At 41.8% G+C, this 15142-nt stretch overlaps 1 protein-coding gene across 3 annotated transcripts; it reads right to left on the reverse strand.

Moving 5' to 3' along the window:
• Nucleotides 1-3759: 3759 nt before the first annotated feature.
• On the reverse strand, nt 3760-14650 carry tnfaip8l1 (tumor necrosis factor, alpha-induced protein 8-like 1). 3 transcript variants are annotated; one of them, XM_035415851.1, is made up of 3 exons: nt 14341-14650; nt 12202-12389; nt 3760-7295 (listed from the first exon to the last, which is right to left on the reverse strand). In XM_035415851.1, exons 2-3 carry the CDS (start codon nt 12221-12223, stop codon nt 6733-6735), a joined length of 585 nt encoding a protein of 194 aa, XP_035271742.1. In that variant the 5' UTR covers nt 12224-12389; nt 14341-14650; the 3' UTR covers nt 3760-6732. The 3 variants fall into 3 exon arrangements, with proteins under 3 accessions (XP_035271742.1, XP_035271744.1, XP_035271741.1); XM_035415853.1 differs by lacking the exon at nt 12202-12389 and having other exon boundaries at nt 14341-14648; XM_035415850.1 differs by lacking the exons at nt 12202-12389; nt 14341-14650 and adding an exon at nt 10728-10911.
• Nucleotides 14651-15142: the final 492 nt, after the last annotated feature.

Consider the following 15142-nt stretch of genomic DNA (forward strand, 5'->3'; position numbering starts at 1 on the left):
TGCACTAACACATCCACACCCATACGTACACACAAGCAAACAATATGCACAGGAGTGCACACGCGTGCATTTGTACATGCACATACACACACGCGCGCACGCACACGCACACACACGTGCATGCACACACACACATACACGAGCGCACACAAGCCCACACACAAAAACACACACACACATGAACAAGCGCACACACACGCACAGCGTCGTCCCAGATGAGCTATCTCTCATTGTCATCTACACACCTGCACAGACAGGGCTCAGACCTCCTGAGTGTTGAGCTGAGCTTTGATGCCTTCTGCCTCCAGGCATTCATCACCGGCCAATCTACAGCGCTCTGCGCATGAATAACCAAAGACACAAATTTGGAAGGAAAGCTTATTTTGTACTTAGTGTGAACAGTTGAGCACCCAATGCAGTTGCATTTGTAGAACTGTAGCTGCATAGCTACCACCCCAATGGACCTCCTCTCCATCCATTATAACACTTGTAATCCGTGCTTAAACCCACAAACATCCGATTGGGACACAGTTTCAGAGCTCTCCTGGTACAAAGGCATATTTCAGCCTCAGCGCGCACACTCCACCATGAATAAAGTACCACTGAATGGCTTACTTAAGCTCATGTGATTATCTTTTTCTACAGGCTTCTCTTGGTGTGTCAGCCTATTTGAAAACTGATGTTCAGCCACACTTTTGAAACTCTAAAGGCAGTCGGCAACAGCATTTAGACATACATTCCTACTTCAATCACTAAAACCTGGAGACAGCTGTACAGGATGCTTCAAAATTCTGTGACTGTTTGAGGAACAGTGTGTGGTTCCTTACGCCTCCATCTATGATTTTTTTTTTTAGCTCTGTGATGGAAAACTGACTGCAACCATTGTGCACAGAAATCAAAATGACAATAGGCCTCTCAGTTGATTTAAAATAATGAGGTGGAGGGGACAAAATATGGCTGGATTTAGCACCTTGAAATGTACTTGAAATTGATGTGCAGACCATTAATAAACGGTCGATGTGACACTAAAATAGCATTTTTATTTAATAAAATTAGGTGTTCTATCAACCTGCCCATTTGTACTTTAATGAATTGAATGATTAATGAATTTAACTTATTATCCGTCACCATATACAGTAAAATTATCTGTCTCATTTAATTATATTTATCTATTTATTTAATTTGTTTGGTTGTTTATAAACACCTGAGCTTGGCATTGCCCACAGCATGTAAAACACAGCAGTTGTAGGAAATAATGTAGGAAATAATGTGAATTCACACTTCAAGGACAACTATTTTTGCTTGTGAGTACATACCAAATTCATCATTTTTAAGTTGCCCAGCTTACAGTCGCACTTATGATATTCATAACTGCACAGATTCTGTTATTTGCATAATGAATTCCATTGTGCTCTTGAAATGTACGGTACAATGACTATACATCCTGGTAACTGCTGCCCGCCCACCTCTAATCTAGCCCAGCTGGGATGCTTGTGCAAAACCCCAAGTATTTCAAAGCTCCGAACACGATGACACAGTTAATTCTTCAAGAAATACATTTTTCAAAGAAAGGGAAGTTTTATGCCTTTTGTCAAAGTTGCCACAAGATTTTTTCATTGCCTCAAAACACCTGAAAAACACCCTAATAGCCTAAAAGGGGGAAGTTCACTTTATGGAGTTTAGATTATTTCAGCTTTAGTGTATGTTTTTGATTGGCCCTGACAGTTATTGTGTGCAATGAAGGATATTTGTCATATGGAGAATGTTTAATATTTTTCAGTTTGAACTATTTTCTATGATTTATGCAACCAGAGACCATTGCATTTAAGTAGTAAAAAGTATGGGCACGATATAAAAACAGATTTTTATGTTCATAAATTTGAATAAATAGCATTAAATGAATGTTTGTTTTGTATTTTCTTATTTTATACAACAAACGCAAATGCCCTATACTGCCACTGTAAAGTAGGCAGGTTGTCAGAAAGTTCTAAAATATTAATTAAAAAATTGTTTAAAACCCAGAAAATGAACTATCAATTAAATATTATGAAGAAGGGTGATAAGTAAACTATAAGAACATCTATTGTGGCATGCGCATTTAGTCAAATTCATAGATTCCATAATAAAATTTGAATAGTCTAACGACACCAAAAAGACACTAAAGACCAATGCACTTTATGCAGCGCTATAGTATACACAGTGTGAAGTGTGGCAGTGTGATTGATGTCATTATTGGGAAATTTGCTGGGCTTTGCAATATCACTGGTAACTGACATATTAGTGCTAAATGCCTAAAGGTAAAAATGTTACCAATTACCGGGGAAAGAATTTTGAACCTATAATAAACATGTGTAATTTGATGCAAGACAATGAAACATAACAGCCTTATTCAATTGTCTTCAGTACGATGGCTTCAGCTTCATTTGATTCTGTCTCCAACCTGTTCCTGTAAGATGTTGTCAGCTGCACTACCCTGGAAAACCAGGTAGTTCCCTGGACAAACAGCCTGACCTACCAATGTGTGCCAACACTCAATTCTGAGACGCAAATAGATTCACATAACTGTATAGTATATTAACATATTTAAATAGTACATTATAGCACTTACATTTTTACAATAGATAAATACACCTTTAATTTACATTAAATATGTGGTAATGTTTTTTTCTTTTCATAGAAAAGGTGGATATAAACAGTTTCACTTCTTTTAAATGGCAGTTTAAAACATTTGTTTAGCCTGGATTCAGCTTCTGTCTTGTGGTGTGCACACTTGGGAGTTATTGTGTTGACTGAGTTCGGCAGGCTAACATTAACTGGGCTGCAGGAGCATGATTACCGCTGAGTTATATAGTTATATAGATGACTATGGGATGCATGGAATTCAAAAGTGGTGCTAATTGCTTTAATTTTTTATGAAATAGGCTGGTCCTCTATACTTATATTATAGCACCTAAAATTTACTTATTTTTATTTAACCTTTATTTACCCAGGGTAGGTTCGCTGAGCACGGATGCTCTTTTGCAGCAATGCCCTGCTTCACACTCGTACACATTCACACCTGGGAGCTGCCCAGTACAACCACAATCCTCTATTGTTGGCCACTGAGCAGCTCCACTGGAGGGAGAGAACATTTTTTTAGCCAATTAAATCAGGATAAATTACAGGGTTCTATCTCACATTTTTATCAACCACACACACACACATATACAGTATATATATATATATTTATACAGTATGTGCGTGGGTGTGTGTGTATGTGTGTGGTGACACACACCTAGTGAGACCTGTAATAGCGAGAACTAAGAAGATAAGTGTCCCTGCCTCTTGCACAGCTTTGGTGGCTAATGCTTAAATCCTGTTTGCATGTACTTACTATTTCCATTTTGTTCTTTTGCCATTTTCACATTTCGCCAGCGTTCATCCAGCTGGCTGATTTTTGCATGCTTTGGAATCTCTACTTTTATACTCAATCCTTCAAATTCTTTTGCAAATCTTGCTGGTCACCAGCCCACACTGTCCCTACATCAGGAAGGGACCATACATCTTTAAAGAACAGAGATTAAAATGAAACTTTCCATTTTTAGCATCAAAGATAAGTGGAAGCACAGGGGAACAGGAAGGTTAAACTGAACTTTGCTCTCCATTCAGGATCTTGAGTGCTGGTCAGGAAATCAGGGCAAGACTCACTGAATCAAAAAAAAAGGTAATGTGTGTGTCTGTCTGTGTATTGGGGGCAATCAGAACAACACTACAATCAAGGATTGCATAAGTCCTCTTTAGTTATTTACAGATGGCATTGTTTAGCATGTAAGGAATATTGGCAATTTTCGCAATTGTGTTTCTATGGAAACGAGTTTCATAACCACTTTTCATAAATGCACTAAACTGCACAGTAATGTACGCTTTAGTAATTAACCTTCATAATTGGCCACTTAGAAAGTTCTTATTCAGGGAAACCATTCAAACCTTTACTTCCTTCAGAAGTCGTCTTTATATAAATGTCAGACTGGCAAAGATCATTTAATAATGTTTTTCATTGATACCATTAGATAAAATACAAGGAACACTTTAGGGAAAGTTAAAACACAAAAAACATATTACATCTATGCCCCAGCAGGACATAAATCCTGCTCAAAAGGTTTAAAAAAAAAAAAAAAGTACTAAAATCTTATTGGTAAATTTCCCAATTTCATTTCCGGTCCACTGGTGTTCAGCATTGACCTGTGACGGGGTTGCAGACTCTGACAAATGAGATCGCCAGAACAAAACCCTTCAGACAAGAAAACAAACTTTTGGGAAGTTGCATTTCTAAAAAATGACACAAGCATAACAAAGTCCTCGCCATGAGGAAAAGATTACTTGTCAGCGCAGAGCAGATTTAAAGCGTTCAGCTCTCCCAGGCTGCAGGAGATTTATATGGGCCGAACAGTCACACAGCCACACAGAGGGCCGGCTGCTTTCCCCCTGGTGAATTCAAAGCTACACTCTGACTTTCAGTTGGAAACTCATTCAGCTACACAGAGGAGAATTTATTATTTATATATTTTTTTAAAAAGAGTACATGTATTTTTGTTTTCCCGGAAAATAAAGGAACATGAAACAAAAATCAAAAACACATTATTTACACAAACATTTGTTCTTGGAAAATAAAAATAACAAAAGCAACAATAACAATCACACGGTACAGATAAGCAGAACCTTACAATTAGCGTGCAGAGTTCTGCATATAATAATTCTACAGGTTTGATTCCTTTGCTCAAACCTGCGTTTTGATAATCATTTTCCATAAAGCCATCCAAAACAACCCTGAGAAAGTATTGGGAAGATTAAAACTGTATGGCCATGCAGCCCGTTAGGACATAAAAGCCACCGACACCATTTTGAGCCGGTATGGATGACGTGTCCTTTCTGCTCATGTAAGCAGCACCTCGGTAATCAGCGTATTGCTTATAACTGTTGGTCACTGAAATGAATCCCAGAATGCATCTTGATTACTTAGTCCGCTGGCAATAAGAATACTACACCAGTTGACCACACAGGGAACAGATTCATATAGGAGGTGCGAGGGTGGAAGGAGATATGTCTTCATAATGAAAATAAAGATGGTAATAACAATAATAATAATAACAACAACAACAATAATAATGACAGTATCTATAGGAAAACAGTGATAAAGTGTGAGTGCACACTGATGAGTCATAGTCTTGAAAGTGCATCTGAATATTGGAGCTGTGGCTGACGGCGGTTAAAAAAATACATTTCTCTTTGGCAAAACCGTTATGTATGCTAAGCGTTGCACTGACAGAGGAGAGAGGCGGGGAAAGTTCCTCAGGGAACATACGGGGAGTGCGTTTCCCTTACAGTAAAGTTCTTTAGCAAAAATGTACAAGGGCACAATAAGAAAGCACAAGAAAGCACATCCATGAAACAGCTCGCACTAATCTAACATGACTCGCATTCACCAGACAGGGAGTCCCTTTTAGCTAAACAGTTTAAAATAATCAATACTTCACTTTGTTTCCTGCATAGGGCTTGCTTATAGCAAAGAACTCTCATCATCACATTGAACGGGCGGTGGTGGTTGAGGAGAGGGGCGGACATAAATTCTGATGAGAGTGATGTTTGGGTAGAAAGACAGTGATGACCGGCACTGTCTGTAGTGCACTGTACAGTTAAAGGGAACGTAAGCCTACGATACCCACTGCAATAAACTGTCATGTGTTTTGACCAATTCCACAATCATTTTTGCACTGCAATAAATAGGGAAAGAGCTTGCCCATGGTCTGCAAAATAAAGCTCGAGTTGCAGTTCCCTATTCGCTGTTTTCACAATCATCCTGTCCCTCTCTGAAGCAATACGGACGTTTTGCACAACAGGGCAGCAAGTCGCAATCCTAATACAGTGTTAAAAATGTAGCTGCATTACAGTACAGACAAACGTTATTTCTTCAACAACAAAAAAAGAAAAAGAAAGAAAATGGAGCTTTGTTACCATAACAGCAAGGCTGTGCAATTGGCCTATTAGTGTTAGGACCACCAAAAAGATTTTTCTTGGACTGGGTTCACTGCCTTGTATACACTACAAAATAGTCACATTTGTCTTCAAAGTGAATATACTGTACACTCTAAAATCACACCGACAAACTCCATATGCTGGGGAAGAAAAACCTTCAGAAATTCCTTCAGTAATGACAGATTACTGTAATTACTACATCCTACCTGGAGAAGCAACCCATCTAACTGAACTAGTTACAGCCAGCAAATGCTAAATTACAGTGGATTATGCAGAATGACAGCCTGCTGTGCTGCAAGCCCTAGGAAACCCTGCTTTCAGGAAAATGGCCCACTAAACAAGTTTCATGAAACCACTCGAGCCGGTCTAATGGTCAAATAGTAACTGAACCGACATTTTATTTTGGTATTCTGCATTTTACTGAGTTTTAAAAACAGAAAAGAATGCAAGGCAACAGGAGACAAGCAGCTCAATGCACTGACAGTTCAATGTTCTCTTCTAGATGTGCGAGCTATAAGACGTGACAGGCACATTCAGTCAGCCCTGTCCAGGTCCTCTTTGGGAAGAAGAAATAAAAACAGGAGGGAGAATGTTCCTCCAGCTGTACATATCCTTCAGTGTAAGTTGGAGAAGGTCACACAAAAACCAAAAAACACATGTTCACATAAACGTGTAAAAAAAACAATGTAGCTTTAGCAAAGGAGGTCAAAGGGGGTAAGGTCAAAGGTTGCCTTCATCCAGCATCTTGTTGAGGCCGTCGCAGATCTTCTGGAGGTGCGGGCGGTAGACCTCCGACGGGCCGTAGAGCGCCGCCAGGAAGTCGCAGTCGGAGAAGTGGTTAAAGACGTGGTTGACGCGGGAGTGGGACTTGGCGGTGAGGTGGCGGTTGATGGCCTGGTGGAGCAGCTCCCGGCACTCGTTGAGGATGTTGCTCATCACGCGCCGGTCGAAGGTGAACTCGATCTGGTGGAAGCTGACGGCCGTCATGGCCAGCGTGTGCACCTTCTTGCGGAAGTTCTCCACCAGCACCAGCTCCTCGCCGCTGAACTGGTTGTTGCGGTACAGCACGCCCAGCTTCACCACCATCTTGATGAGGTTCTTGATGATCTTCTGCGCCTCTTTGCGGTTGCGCGTGTACTCCTTGGTCACGCGGTACAGCTCGTCCAGCACCTCGCTGCTGGTGTCGTCGATGAACAGGTTGGCCACGCTTTTGGTGGCCATCTTGCTCATCAGCTTCTTCTGGGCCTGCAGCGCCAGGCTCTTGGTGCTGAAGGAGTCCATGTCTGAGGAGGAAAGGACACGCAGAGTGAGAGCTCCATCTCAAATGCTAAATGGACTGCATTTACATGGCCCATTTTCCAGCAACAACTGCACAAAGCGCTTTACAATGAATGCCTCTCATTCACCCATTCACATACACACTCACACGCCAACGGCAATCAAGGCAGCCATGCAAGGCGCAGACCAGCTCGTTGGGAGCAATGGGGGATTAGGTGTCCTGCTCAAGGACACTTTGACGCACTCAGAAGACCGTGGATGGAACAGTAAACCTTCCTGAGCTAATGTCGCCCCCAAGTCATACCCCCAGGCAGCCAGGTACCTGGGGGGTATTTCACAAAGAAGGATTACTGCGTTAGATGGATAACTGCATGGAGTAAAAAACAGGAACAGCTGTTTTTACTTCAGTGCTGCAGATTTGGGAGGGTCCTGGGTTCGGCTCAGTGCAGCCATCCAGCTAACTCAGTAGTCCTGCTTCGTGAAACAGGACTACGGAGTCATCCAGCTAACTCAGTATTCCTGCTTCGTGAAACAGGACTACATTACATTACATTACAGGCATTTGGCAGACGCTCTTATCCAGAGCAACGTACAACAAAGTGTATAACCATAACCAGGAACAAGTATGACGAAAACCCTAGAGAGAAGTACCGGTCCAAGTGCAGGGAAGAACCGCATAGTTCAACTTGGACCCTGAAGGTTAAACTGATTAACACTAACACAACGAGAACAGCAACAACGCAGTCTATGGAAAAAATACAAGCAGTAGTTAAGGCAGGTGCATTAACTAAGTCACCTACGAAACAGCTACCTAGTTACAACCCTAAGCTTACAGTCATTTAAGAGATTACAGGGAGGTAGGGAGGGATGGGGAGAGGTGCAGCCTGAAGAGGTGAGTCTTCAGGCGTCGAGTAGTCCTGCTTCGTGAAACAGGACCCTGGACTGACCACAGCCACAATGTAATGAACACAACCACTCAGCTAAATCAACTAAGGGATGGACTCCCTGTGGAACACAAATGGCAAACTGGTAGACCACTGTATACATACATTATGTGGCTCCTATCAACAGTATAATGGCAAAGTAGAAAAAAGAACTGATCGCTAAATACTTTTTAATGGTCATGCAATAATAATTCTTTCACACATAGGGCCTGAGAGAGTACGGATTTCCACGTTGAGATATTTTTATGGTACCTTGGGGGGCTCCGTATACGGACTGATTTACTATGACCGGCAGCGCATGTTACTGGTTTTGCGTGTGCTAAAAGGTTTTGCACATGCTAACGGTCTTAGTAAATCAGGCGTGTTCCAGATTTAAGAGTTAAGATTTATAATATCTTTTCATTGCCATTTCACACTGTTTCTTTGCCACAGAAATGGGTTCACCCAGGGAGAAGACTCATTTATAAAAGCCACAGGGAGCGTGAGCCACTTGCCCCCTTCGGTGGATGTGTGACACTGTGTGTGACACTGTGCATGATGCTGTGTGTGGCCCTGTGCATGACACTGCGTGTGACACTGTGCATGGCCCTGTGCATGATGCTGTGCGTTGCGCTGTGTGTGACGCTGTGCCTGACGCTGTGCGTGGCCCTGTGCGTGGCGCTGTGCGTGGCGCTGTGCGTGGCGCTGTGCGTGGCGCTGTGTGTGACGCTGTGCCTGACACTGTGCCCGCGTGGCCCTGTGCGTGGCCCTGTGCGTGGCCGTGCCTGACGCTGTGCGTGGCCCTGTGCGTGGCCCTGTGTGAGCAGGCATCCAGAACGCAGGGAGCACTAAACGACAGCACAGTTATTCACAGAGAGCATCTGTGTGGCCGGCTGCCTGGGCCATACTTATCTCTGCCTGCAACACAAAGCCAGCGATGTGGGGCGGGTGGGGGGGCGTTATCTACACATTTCCGCCTGCCGAGGGAACAATACGCCCCTGTCAGCCCCAAACCCCCCCCAACACCGGCCCACAGACGCTTACTATCAGGGGGGTCAGTGCTGCCCTTTTTTCCTTTTTGCATCTGTGAATTATCATCATCTCCTGGACACCACCCAAAACAAACACTTGGATTCTCGGTAAACAGGTTTTCAGCCGAGCCTATATGAAAAACCCCCCGTACGAAAACTTTGCGTTTGCCATGACACAGGCATGCAGAATGCCTCGAAGAATAATAAACTAAACAGCCTGAAATCGACTGAGCAGGATTTCACCATACGTGCAGCAGACAGTGAAAAACAATGGCTAGTCTTTTTTAATCACTCGTTAACTCTGAAAGGACGGCAGTTGTGTTCTTTTGACAACTGCCAGCTTGGTCTCCCTCTTTTCTAAGGAATACCCCCAAACAGGAATGTGAGGAATTTGTTCCAGTAAAATGAAGTGAATAGAAGTTTTGACCTTTCTTTTTCATTGTGGAGGCAAATGGCTGCGTCTTTCACTCCAACTGACCACAGATACGCGACAAGATCACGGTGACGTGCCTTAAAGATCTGGGCAATGTATGATCACGACGCAGCCGGCGACCTAATTAATAAATAAAAAGAATTGTTTTCAAACATCTAATTTAATGTTACTCACCCCTGGACATGAAAGACTGGAGCGAGAGCCGCTCTTCACATTGCTAAACTTTTCAGAGATTTGAAAGGTGGAGGTGCTCATTAAATTCCCCTCACGGGAAACTGCCATGAACTCAACGCAACTTGGTGACTAATACCTCAACTAAAAAAAAAGGCTATATTTATCTTTTCCCTGACATAACTCCAAATGCTTTCAAGTTAAGAATGGATTGAAACCCAGAAGTGTCAGCAGGCTTGCACAAAGCTAAACGATGGCAAAACAAATTTCTTGGCGCTCTAATCAGAGAATCCCATGCTGATCCATGTCTTACAGTTAGTCGGGAAATGGAATGCAGAGAGAGGGAGGGGTGTCCCAGGGGTGCCACTCACCGAATCACAGGTTTCCATCATGGATTCCGCTCTCATACTTGGCAATGTGACATTCTGAATAACAGCCAAATATAGGGCCTCTGTGCTATATCTGGGGAGCGCTTGGCCAAGGGCAGAGAACTCAGATTTTTTTTTAAATAAATAAAAATAAACTGCACAACTGACATAAATGCCAAGCTTTAACAGCCGACAGCAAGAACGCAGCAGTGCATTTCTATGTCCGGCGCGTTTTACCCGTCTCAGTAACACAAATCAAGCCGACAAAGGGTCGTACGTATTATCACTGTCCGGGGGAGGACGGGCGATAAAGAGGTTTTCAGCTAAGAACAACCGCTCCGGGAGTAAGAGGAGCAGTGAAAACAAACAAAACAATAAACTGAGAGGCGATCACAGTCGAAATGTGCGGAGAAATGTTGGTTCGGCGCTCGCGGCTAACTTATATCAAACAAAATAACCTGGCTTCTGCAGAGTCCTCGGATTTGGTAGGGCTTGTGCCCTTAAAACTCACCCGGACCCTCCTGGACGTCCATTGTGATCTCCTCTTCCATGCTGGGAGAAGAGTGTGTGTGCATGCGTGTGTGTGTATATATATCTCTGTGTTACTGTGTGCTCAAGTGAAAAAACAGAGCCCTCATCTATCACTGCCAGAGCTTCAACAGCAGGACAGCCCCTCTGCTCACACTGATTGCTCCAGGTGAGGGTGAGGGTGAGGGTGAGGGTGACAGTGAGTGGATACACCTGGATACCCCGCCCCCTTTCCTCATGCCCCGCCCCTAGCTTCACTCTGAGGGAAAATGAGTAACTCCCGCCCCCTTCATTCACTACTCAGGGAAAATGACAAACTGCCAGCCTCTCCCACATAGCCTATTATTCTCAAGCGCCATTCCTTTCTTCTCTAATAGCCCCACTCAGCCGGAAACAATGGTTCTGTAGCTAAGAAAAAAAAAAAACAAAAAAAAAAAACAATTTCCTATAATTCTAGAACAGCAAACGGGTAATCACTTCTTTTAGCACATGCTGATCTCATTATATGGACTTTGAACACACAAATAGTCTAAGATAAAAAATTAATCCCATACTACTGTTTGGGATTCCATTTAAAGGACATTCAATCAAACCGTACACACATATAATAAATAAATGCATTACGCCTGTACACACAGGTAAAGCAAAGTTCAAAAGCAGTCTAAAATAACATAATAATAACAATAACAAATTATTCAACGTACATCTAAACCAAATCTAACTGAATAAGTACATAAGGTGTGTATATGGGGCTAATGTTTGAAGAGAAAGCAGAGCAAACATTGAGTTGCAAACTGGTTTGGTCTAAATTACATGGGGAGTTATTATAATATGAATGTGAACATATTGTACATTGCATCATTTGGTAAACAAAATACTTAAGAATAATGAGGAGTCTTTCAGATAAGTTGATTGGCTGACCAAAGTCACATGGTTATAATTCAGCCACTGAATTCAAATGCATTTCCTGGTGTACAGCAGCAGAAGCTGAAGTCCTATTAGCGGTAGAATCAACACAATAGCCAGACTGCACTTTGAACTAAAGTACTGTATGACACATTCCGCCAAAATAAAATGTGTATCTTTGTTATCTAATAGCACTGAACATAAAAAATAAAAGGTGAATGCAAATCTTGGCAGTCTTGCCCAAGGTACACATTACATACCATGATGTCACATGTATGTATAGTAAGGAAGATATTTTTTAAGGAGTGGCCTTACAAGCAAAGATAACATGGGGGAATAAAATTGAACTGGTGTAACGGTTCAGTCAAAAACTCCTTTTGATTTCAGGTTAAAATAAACTATTTTCTGTTCCACAGAAGACAAAGCAAAACCATTCCAGGCAGTTAAACTTGAACAGGGCCATTAAGGGGGGTCTATTGTGCAATGTTGAAACCTTTCATCTATTACTACTGTGTTTTGTTTTGTTTTGTTCTCTGCTTCTGCACAGTTACCCGAGGAGTAAAGCGCTGACATCTGAAGTGGAACCAGCAGCTCGGTCCGCACGGCTCCGATTCGCGCGCTGCCACTCTCTCTCTCTCCCTCTTCCACCCACTCCTTCTGTCAGGGGTTCTGCACAATTCTGAGCAGGCATGCATTCACAGCGCACAGCGGCGACTCCCCTCAGATCTGCAACAGCCTGCTGTGCCATTAATCATTAATGACACCCCGCAAAATGGTTCACAGATTAATAATTCATAACCTGCATTTAAATAAAATGAAACGGGGCGGGAAACTGTCTGTTAGATTACAACAGGTGCAGTAACAAAACTGCAGAACAATGCTTTTAGGGACAATGAGTGGCGTGCCGCCGCAACAGCTGGGGCAAGTGTTGTACACAATATCCGTGAACAGGATACATTTACAAGTACAAGCGGATGAAGTCAGACACAATAGACATTTCACATCAACAAATGCGAAGCCACAGGCCAATAGATTGGATAGTGAAGACTCCATTTAAATCTGACAGCATTTATACTAAAACACAAAACCAGAACTTTGAGCAGGTTATTACTTCAGACTCTAATGCAATGACTGAAAGGATTTAAAAACCTGGCTCATCTCATTCTGCATTCCTGGCTGGGGGTAAACAACTAGATCATTTTGGAGGCATGGCAGTGATGATAGGCTGTACTCAAAAATAGCACCCCCCTATGGACCGCAGGGCAACAGCACACAGGAAACGTTTGTTTAGTTAATAAAGATGTTGATAAGGTAAAATAACGATAGCAGCTATTTATTTTGGTGGTGGATGACCAAACATATGCACACACATTTGAGCAGGCCAGGGTGGATTTAATGGTTCTTGCAACAAAACCTCAGGATAGAAAATATAGGAGGGGTTAACAAGAATACTGAAACCATGACAAAACATTTTTTTAAAACCTTGATAATTCAAAAAAGAAAAAAAAAACATTCATCCTAGCAAGTGCCCACAGCAATCCAGACTGATTAGTTGCATGTGTTGCCCAGGCAACAGTTGAAGCAGCCAGGCCAGCTGAACTTTGCAGTGAAGAGCCTACTGGCAGACTGAATCAGGTCAAACACCTCTCTGTTTCTGTAAATGAGTTACCGTGTGTCACCGTATATCATGTTCCCAACATAGTTTAATCTTACAGTTTAGACGTTAAAGTAATAACTAACGCTGACATCAAAGTTCAGCACCGTCCTAAGCTGTAAACATGCTATAAAATCATTATTGTGTAGCCAACCGTTGCTTCCTTAGCTATGATATATCCAAGGTATTTCAAATATCAACGAGGATAGAAAGTGGTTTAGGGACCCAATATTGCAAACTTCGATTCCTAAAAACGCCTTCTTTGTCTTCATGCCTGTACATTATATATCAATGTATGTTAATCCTAAGAGTAATCAGCACACATTCAAAAGGACACATTATTATTATTATTATTATTATTATTATTATTATTATTAACATCATCATCGAGCCAGTTAAATAAGACATGTGCAATGTAGGCTACAATAAAAGAATAGCTCAGCACTAGCCGCAAACTGTCGAGCTAGTGAACGTTATGTTGCTAAGAACAACGTTAGGCTACAATGACAGCTGTCACTCAAACTAAAATCTGATCACTGTAGCTAACCAGTTAATGAGTAAATTCTCGTTAACGTTAGCTAATACCACAATGTTTATGGGACAACATAGTACTAATTATCTAGGGAGTGCACTATCGATCTTGCCAAGTGAACAAATTCGTTGAGATCGCTAGCGACCTAACCATCTATTATGTATTTAGTCACCTAGCTACCTCTAGGGACAAACAGTTCAGCAAGTCATCAATTCAGCAGGCGAGTATGAAACAAGTCACGTTAGAATACTCGTGTTAAATAAAGATACTAGCTATCTAACTTACGGATGTGGTTTGCTATCAAACATCCAGCTCGCTGAACATCACCTCTTGTACTGCAATTATTAATTTAATTCTCAGTACAAATGGGAACTTTGTGGATTCCGGTTAGCTAATTTTTCTAACTTACGGTTATCCATTAAGCCCATGTTACCTAACAAAAAAGCTATTCACATCACATCAGCCAAAAAAATGTTAACTATCTACCGTTATCTTTTCTCTTACCTTTCCTCCTTCTTCAACACAAACCGGATATGGGTCGAGGGGAAAACCGTGTGGTCTGTACTATTTCTTCAAATCTTCATCTGAACTAAATCCCAAACCTTCATTATGACAACCAAACCCCGTCTTGTTTCTCTTTCGGAGTGTGCCTCCTTAGCGAAACCCCGCAACGATTTTAAGACACCCAACTCCTGACAGTGCTCTGTATTAGGTAGCAAGCTAGCCAGCCTACTGGTGAGTAAATAATTGAAGAACTTTTTTTCTTTCTCTCTTCGAGATCAGTTACAGAAGTTTGTAACTTGACTCCGCCTCAAAAAGTTTGAAACTTGAGGGACTTGTTAGTTCGTAGATTGACGTCATTTTTTTACCAATGGCAGCGCATAATATTTAATTGACAAACCAATCATATAAGGTTACCTACTCGTTACAACCTCCATCTTCCCTGCCCCCATTTGGTTTCCAGTAATTATCCTCAGACTGGTCCTAAATCCAAGGCTAGGAATTTCCCAAAGGAAACGGCATTAGGAGAACAATGAGTGGGAACTCTGGGCAGTTTGCTTAAAAAAACTGATAAAACAAAGTTGCAGAATACAACTTTATTTAATTATAAAATAGTAACAATATGCATAAATACAATATGAATTCAAATGTAGTTTTGAGTGCTTTGGTTAGAACTCGCATTAATGTGTTCATATAGACATAATTAAAATAGGGTTTCCGTGTGTGTGGGCACACATGCATTGTATCTAGGTATCCCCGGTTTCTATATTCCTTTAGTGGAAAGTTAATGGGGGAAAATACCTAA

The sequence above is a fragment of the Anguilla anguilla genome, chromosome 4 (genome assembly GCF_013347855.1).
Source record: "Anguilla anguilla isolate fAngAng1 chromosome 4, fAngAng1.pri, whole genome shotgun sequence".
Classification (NCBI taxonomy): domain Eukaryota; kingdom Metazoa; phylum Chordata; class Actinopteri; order Anguilliformes; family Anguillidae; genus Anguilla; species Anguilla anguilla.